Raw genomic sequence first — 7,887 nt, 5'->3', positions numbered from 1 at the left:
GAAAGACCAGGAGCAGAGCATATACTTTGAACCTGGGGTTCCTGCGCGGAGAAACTCCTAGTCCAGGGGAAGACTTGACGATGAGGACTTTCCTCCGGGGCTGACAGAGAGATAAAGCCTTCCACTGGAGCCGATGCCCTGAATTTGGACTTCTAGCCTACTAGACTGTGAGAAAATAAAGTTTTCTTTGTTAAAGCCATCCACCTGTGATATTTCTGTTAGAGCAGCGCTAGATGACTAAGACAGGAGGCTAGAAGTCCGGATTCAGGGCACTGGCACTGGGGAAAGAAAGATCCTCGTCTGTCTCAGCATTCTTTAGTTCCTAGGTGATCTTCATGTGGGGTGACATCTATCCTCCTCTGTTTGTGCTTCTTGTCTCAGCGTCTATGCTGCTCCTTGTACCTCAGCAGTGATTAGGTTTAGGACACACCCTATACTGATATGACCTCATTAACATAAAGAAAACTCTATTACTAATTGGAATTATATCCACAGGTATCGGGGTTAAGATCCCAACACATTTTATGGAGGACACATTTCAATCCATGTATATCCTGACTATAATAAGTATACTAAGTGATAGTTCTTAGCTACACTTTTCATGGGAACTATAAACATGGCATGGTATCAGACCTCGGCTAACTTCAGGACAAGGAAAGAGAATCAGCCCAAGGCTGACTCCTGTAAGGTAGAGGTCAGACATACCTCTGCTCACCAACCTTTTTACCAATTCCGACACCAGCTATTCCTCCCACGGCACCCTGTACTTCTCTGCTTGGTTTGATAATTTGTTGCAAAGGCCTCAGAGAATTCACAGACCGTACTCACAGAGTTTTTAGGGAAGTAACAGGTTACAACTGAGGATCAGGATCAACTTGGAAGTTAACAGGAAAAACCTCAGGATACAGTTCTTCGATCAGGACAGCTTCTTCTCAGCTGTGCCTGCAGGTAGGTCTCTCAGCCCTTGGCCCTCAGCCTTTGGCCCTCAACCCTTGGCCTGGTCTCTGCCCTGCTCAGGCAAGGGTTACAAAACTCTAGCTCTGCAGCAAAGTTTCCGAAGGCTCTCCACTCTGCCAGGAAGTCTTCTGCTCGAAGTGGCATAGCTCCCTGGCTCCGTGGGCCAAGAATCCCACCATGCCACCCGGCACAGGTCTCCTGCTTCCCACTGTCTCAAACCGCTGCTGCCTACAGCGTTACAGCTCTGTCTCCTGGGTTTAGGAGGTTCTCAGAGCAGTAACCCTGGGTCCAAAGACACGCTCCACTCCTGGCTGTTCTTAATGGTAGTGAGGTTCTCCCACCCCTAGCTTCTGGGATTGGCTCCCTTTAAGCCTAACAGGGTGGCAAAACTGACCAACCCCCTATAAAGGTTCCATGTGCCTTATTGCATTAGAAAAACTGTCCAATCCCCTTGACGGGTCACAAGTACCTTATCTGCATAGTCCCATCCAATCATTTTGTGGGAGTCACAAGACCATGGCTAGAAGGGCCATATAATAGTAATTCACTGCTCCACAGGTACCAACGTCTAAATTTAATTTTGAAAATATGTATGATCTACACTACAGCCCTGAGAAGGGTGTTATATATAATGAAGCAAAATAAAACAGTATGGTGTCACAAAAATTCAGGTGATTACCAACCCTGTGCATTTAGGAATCAAGTTTGAAAACCTGCCTATGAAAAAGGTGGAAAACGAGACATTTCAGCTTTCTTACTTAACTAGCTTGAATAATTTAATTCAATTTCATAACATGAATAGGAATCAATGACTGCTTTTAGCTTTTCTATTTTGGGTGAAAGGTAAGTCACTTTGACTACTCCTGGTAGTAAATTGCCAGGTAGAGAATTATTATATAAAATACTGGGCTTTCTGTAAATGAAATTTCAGGTAGTGGTCAATTTAGGAAAATCTTCTAAAGGGCTTCATATAAATCAGCTGCTTGAAACTCACAAACCATGAGGTAACCGACACTCAGGCAAAGCAAATACAGACTGGTAGGTCATAAACAGTTCCTTCATACTTACATGGGCAAATAAATATATGAGCACTTATATCAGCCAATTTTAAACCGAATAGTTTTAATCATCAAATAACTTAGCCACCTGGTTAGGTCAAGACCAATCTGCAGACTAGAAAGGCTGTTTAAAAGGCAGGGCAGTGGCAATACAAGACTTCTTCCCTTTTTTAACCTTCCTGGTTATCTATGCTCGCATCTACCGTCAGCCCTATGTAAGGTGTGCCCCTAGATGCCCGCTCTTCAGGGGTGGGGGGGAATTATTCCAAGTCAAGAGATGGCGATTTCTGCTGAAGAGGAAAACTGGGAGGCATTGGCAAATCCCGTAGGGACATCTCAAACTAATTGAATCAGTTGTTTTTTTTAAGCTTCCCAGGTGATTTTCAATGTGCAGCGAAGTTTGAGAATCCTTGTCATAGGTCAGTAGGTCTCATTTCAGAGCTCATCAGTCACCTGGAGATCATGGTTAAAATTACAGGGCGCTGGGCCCAATCCAGTTTCTGATATCAAAGATTTGGAGTGGGCCTGGTAATTTGCGTTTTAACAGGTTCTCAGATGGGGCTGGCACTGCTTGGTCCCGGGACTACATTCTGAGAACCAGTTTGTGAGGAATTTGGCTCTTGTTATTTTCACTGGAGTTCAATTGGGGGTGGCATGTTGGGGCGGAATGAAAATTGGTAGGATTGGGCCAGCTACCACCCCACCGATTTCAAAGCTGCAATAAGGGCGAATGGTCACTTCCTTGCCCCTCCACTTTTCCTGAAGTCTATTTCACAGATTGAGGAAATCAGGGTACTTAAGGGTCACGTGAGCTGCCCGGCATTGGTCTAAACCAAAAACCGCTGCCCTCCAGTGGAGAGTAGGACTGCCCAAGGAGCGGCTGGTGGATTCCAATGGCGACCTTTTTGGTTAGCAGCCCAGCTCTTAGCTACTTCGCCACAGGGCTCAAGAGTTGGCCTAGACCCGAGTAAACCACCCATTTTAGCTGCCTTGACTCAGGCCAAGGTGCCCGGATCCACCCCTCCAGCTAAGACAGCTTATTTCGTTAACCTTCCTCTCCTTCCCCGCCCCGCTCCCGCGTCCTTCTGCGGCTGCGCAGGCCGCGCACACCAAGCGTTCAAAAAACGCCCCGGATGCGCTTCCTGCGGGGGTCAGGCGTGCTGCGCACGCGCGAGGCGCTGAGTCCACCGGCATGGCTTGTGCCAACTCTGTGGTAAGGACGAGCCTGGTCTCTGGCCTGAGCAGGGTGTAGGGGGAGCCCCCCACGACCCTGGACGCATGACTCCAGGCAGCCCCACCGGCACACCCCTTTCTTTACCCTGGTCCCTCACAGACTTTCTGAAACCGCATCTTCTTCACCTCTGTGTTGGAGGAAGCCGAAGAGGGCCAGTGAACCGGAAGTTGGCCCTGGCCCCTGACCGGAAGAGCAAGTTTCCCCCTCTTCGTCTTTTTTCTCACCCAAATTGAGGAAGACCCTGGGTGGCACGCTGGGGCAGTTCTACTCTGCACACGGGATTGCTGACTCGATCGCAACTAACAAAAACAATGGGGTACTTTAGGTGGAACCCAAAATCCTCCCAGTTTCCTGAGTCAAGAAAATTTCCAGGTTCATTTGTACTGTAATTCTCATTTTTAGTATGAGTATTGTTGATTCCAAGCCATATTTTTTTACTAACATGAAAACTAGGTAATGTGGTGTTTCGTGTTACTCAACCGCGTATTTTTTGGGCCCTTCAAAGTCCCCTTCTTTAGCATCTTAATGCGTAAGTGTACAATTCGAATTAAAAAAAAGACATTTATCTTTTACTCGACAGCTATCTAAATCTCACAGTGAGAGTTTATAGGATACACGCACTTTAAGACCCTCCATCAATCTTAAAAACCTGAATTAAAAGGAAAAAAAAAATCAAGAATTCACCTTTATTTTTAGTTCCGGTCAACAAATCTCACATTTTGTGAAAGGCAGTGTGTTTATAGGTGTGTCATTTTCATATGTTCTGTGAATGATACATATGCCAGCCTAAAAAGGTCTATTTTTAGAGATTATTTTAATGTGCATCTACTTCTGATGTTAATGCGTTTTAAGATACGTAAAATACTTATACTTGAATACACATTTACCGTGTGTACTATTTTATCTGACATGAACTCCAGGAAGGGGTGTGTGTTTTCTTTTACTTAACGAGGGGTTAAAATAGATTTCCTGGACTATATGCCGTTTTATCAAAGGTAAAGCAAAAATAAAGCCTCGAAAGAGAAAGTATGTCCAATACCTATTTTGGTTTCAAAAAATTGTTTTAATGGGCTCTCTTTTTTTTTTGACTGCTGCTTTTAGGCCGGGAGGGTGGATCTTAAAGATGTTTTTAGACCTAGGAGTCCCCTCCCCCTCCACTTCCCCCAGCTTTAAATGTGATCACGCTAGGGTGGGACTAATCCTCAGGTGTTGATTTAGCAAGCCTTAATTTTTTTTTTAATCAAGGTAAACCATTCTAAAAAAAGCAACTAATCTTGGGGCACTTAATCCCAATGGATGTGCTTGTGAATACCTTCTTATTTAAACATTTCTGATTAGCCTATTCATAGGGTTGCCCTGGATCTTTAGAAGATTTAGTTTAAAGCCTTACCCACCGATCGCATGAGCAGGAATGTTTAGAGTGTTTATGAGAAAGCAGTCCTAGGATGGCACAAAGTTCATTTTGACCTGATGAAGCAATTTGAAATAAGAGCAGCTCAACTAAATTCCTGTTTTGCCTTTTTTTGTTTGTTTGTTTTAATCAGTGGAACGTCCACTAGGTCAGTATTGTTAGCACATTTGCCACTTTGGGGCTAGGGTGGGGGAGAGAGCACAATTTACATAGATATGAAGGACTTTTTTCATGCATCCGTTGTTCTGTTGGTAAAACCAGTGTATAATCTGAGTAGAGATCTGCTTAATATTATTGTCTTGGCATGTTTTTACTAGGAAGTGTATTAGGATGTTACTTAAAAAAAAAAAGCCATTGCCATCAAGCCAATTCTGACTCATAGTGACCCTAGAGGACAGTGTAGTACTGCCCCATAGGGTTTTCAAGGGGTGGATGGTGGATTTGAACTGCCGACCTTTTGGTTACCAGCTGAACACTTAACCACTGCGTCACCGGGGCTCCTAGATGTTACTTACCCTTATGAAATTTGTAGATTGTGTAAGGGTAAAGTTGGTTCAGGTCCTTCTTAGTTTTTGTTAAGAAATCCATCTCATATCCAGATATGGGCCTGAAGCTAATACAATTTATGGAAAGCTAAGAGAGACGGTGGCACAGTGGTTAAGAGCTTGGCTGCTAACCAAAAGGCCGGTAGTTCAAAGCCTCTAGCCGCTCCTTGAAACCCTGTGAGGCAGTTCTTCTCTGTCCTTTAGGCTTGGTTGCTATGAGTTGAAATCAGCTCCACAGTAATGGGTTTGGTTTTGGTTTTTAAGATGATACTGGGAGTGGGAGGTAGTTAGTAAAAGTCCTTATAGTGGCTTTTCTTTAAACTACAAGTTAGAGAGTACATTGCATGTCTTTTAAGGGTAAATACATGCAAACGTGGAATTTAAACCTTTAACAAGTGCTTTTATGTAGCCTACACTCTACAGATCTGTAATTGAAGATGTAATTGAAAGAGTGCGGAATCTATTTGCTGAAGAAGGCATAGAGGAACAGGTCTTAAAAGACTTGAAGCAGGTTTGTAGACAATACATGTTTCTCTCTCCTTTTTTATTTTTTTCAGCTATAAAAAGTGGTAAATTTTAGTTTAGTCCTTACCCGTTCATTGTGCTATTAGATGACAATTAAATTAAAAATGTTATAAAAAACAGAAATAATATGTCCCAATGATTTTTTTTTTTTAAAAACAAACCATTTTTCTCTGCAGCTCTGGGAAACCAAGATCTTGCAGTCTAAAGCAACAGATGATTTCTTCAGAAATAGCATCCATTCACCTCTCTTCACCCTTCAGTTGCCACATGGCTTGCACCAAACATTGCAAACATCAGCAGGTTGGATAGTAAATTAGTACTGTTTGAATCTTCAGAACAAATTCCTTTGGTGGGGTTTTTTTCATTAGGGTAGTGTTTTTAAGGTGAGAAGGCTTGTTTGTACCTTATGGTGATTCCTGTTAAATAAACTGAGCGTGAACCATCACCCCATGTAACTATGATGAAAAAAATCAGTTTCTCAAATTGCTATTTTTTGTTTGTTTTTCGTGTCAAGTTTCACAAAAAGTGTTAAAGCCTTCAGAGGAACAAGTTGTATAGTTTGTGGGCTGTTGGAGAACCCACTGGTTCCATCAGAGAGTTGGATTGGGTCTAGTCAAGGAGGAATCCAGCCACCATTGCTTAGGCAGCAGACGGAAAGGCGCATGCCTGTGAGCGTGTGCACTGTCTTCTGCTCTCTCCTTTTCTGCATTATAATCCTGTTAATGTATCGGAAACAAAACAGAGTTCATAAGAGTATGGAGATTATTCAGACTACTTTCTCTTCTGGGTATGTAAAATAATGGCTAGAAATTGACCATACGCATTTTACCTTTATTTTTGGACTTCTTGAATCTAGATCTCTGCTTTTAAGGAAAATATTCGTCCACGGTGTATATGTATATATATATATATATATATATGTAAACTGGAAATGACTTAGCTGATTAGATAAAAGTGGTACTGGTACTCTTCTAGAGAGCCCAGGTGGCATGGTGGTTAGGTGCTGGTCTGCCAACGGAAAGGTGGTGGTTCGAACCCACCAGCTGCTCCTTGGGAGAGAGATGTGGCAGCCTGCTTCTGTAAAGATTTAAAAAAAAAAAAAAAAAGGTTACAGCCTTGGAAACCCTATGGGACAGTTCTCTGTTGTATAGGGTTGCAGTGGGTTTGGTTTTTGGTTTTGATACTATTCTGTCTTTCTAGCCTTTAATCTTTCTTTTCTCCTCTGGTTCTTACTGTATTTTTGCTGCTGTACTGGGTGTACCTGTGTCTACGGAGACATACACAAATAGGTTTTATTGAGTTTTACTGAAATTCAGTAGACTGGTGTCTCTTAACAAGTGCAGGCAGGCTTGGGTTAGGTTGTCAGTAATAACTCGAGCGTTCATCGCATGCTCAGGTAAATTCACATGAAAATCACTTGTGCCAAGGTGAAGAGAAGAAGTAATAGTATCATTATTAAAAATGAGAGAATTTAAGTATGACAGCAATTATAATTTATAAAAATGAAATAAATTAACAATGAATATTGAATCACCAAACGTGAGTTTTACCCAGTACTATGCTTATAAAAATTACCCGTGGTTGTGTTAATTTCTAAATTGACACATTGAAACATTTTTCATCAGTTGTTGGGTTTTTGGGGCTATGCTTTCATTTTTAACTTTATGGTTTTATCAGGACATCCCCTGTACTTCCATGTTTAAGTAACACTCTTCTTAACTTTTTTTCCCCTTATCTCTATCTTATTTATAAAGGAATTTAAAGATTTTTTTTTCCGAGGGGTGGAACAGAGGTGGTAGTGTGGAGAAGGAAACACTTGATGTCTTTTAGCCAAAGTCTAGTTAGACTTCTCAGGTTCTTTGTCATTCAGAATTGCAGTACTTGGTTTTGCCGCAAGATGGTAATATTACCAGTCATTTAAATCACAAGTCTTGCAGTTAATATATCTAGCTGGTTTTCACTCAGCATCTTACTCGATATCTTAGAAGTTAGAGTAATAGAAATAATTGCATTTTAAACAAGACAATTTTTCTTTTTATTCTCTTCTACAACATTTATAATGAAGTGGTTCAAGAGGAAGTACGTGTAGTTTTTAAAAATGCCTTATAGGCCTTGTTCCTCTCTTCATTACTAGCTACCATACAATAACATTTTCCA

General features: G+C 41.9%; 1 protein-coding gene across 2 annotated transcripts in view; it reads left to right on the top strand.

Annotated features, from left to right (window-relative positions):
• The first annotated feature begins 3,207 nt into the window (after positions 1–3,207).
• Positions 3,208–7,887, top strand: part of GTF2A1L (general transcription factor IIA subunit 1 like) — a 52,203-nt gene continuing 47,523 nt past the window's right edge. Inside the window, exons 1-3 of one of the 2 annotated variants that reach the window (XM_064277115.1) lie at positions 3,208–3,228; positions 5,615–5,716; positions 5,907–6,030. In XM_064277115.1, the coding sequence (XP_064133185.1) occupies positions 3,208–3,228; positions 5,615–5,716; positions 5,907–6,030 (247 nt within the window). The remainder of the gene's footprint in view (positions 3,229–5,614; positions 5,717–5,906; positions 6,031–7,887) is intronic. The other variant, XM_064277116.1, reaches the window with a different exon arrangement.

Source organism: Loxodonta africana, chromosome 26 (assembly GCF_030014295.1).
Source record: "Loxodonta africana isolate mLoxAfr1 chromosome 26, mLoxAfr1.hap2, whole genome shotgun sequence".
Taxonomy (NCBI): Eukaryota; Metazoa; Chordata; class Mammalia; order Proboscidea; family Elephantidae; genus Loxodonta; species Loxodonta africana.
The sequence above is the reverse complement of the archived record's forward strand: the minus strand, read 5'-3'. Positions and strand labels throughout refer to the sequence as shown.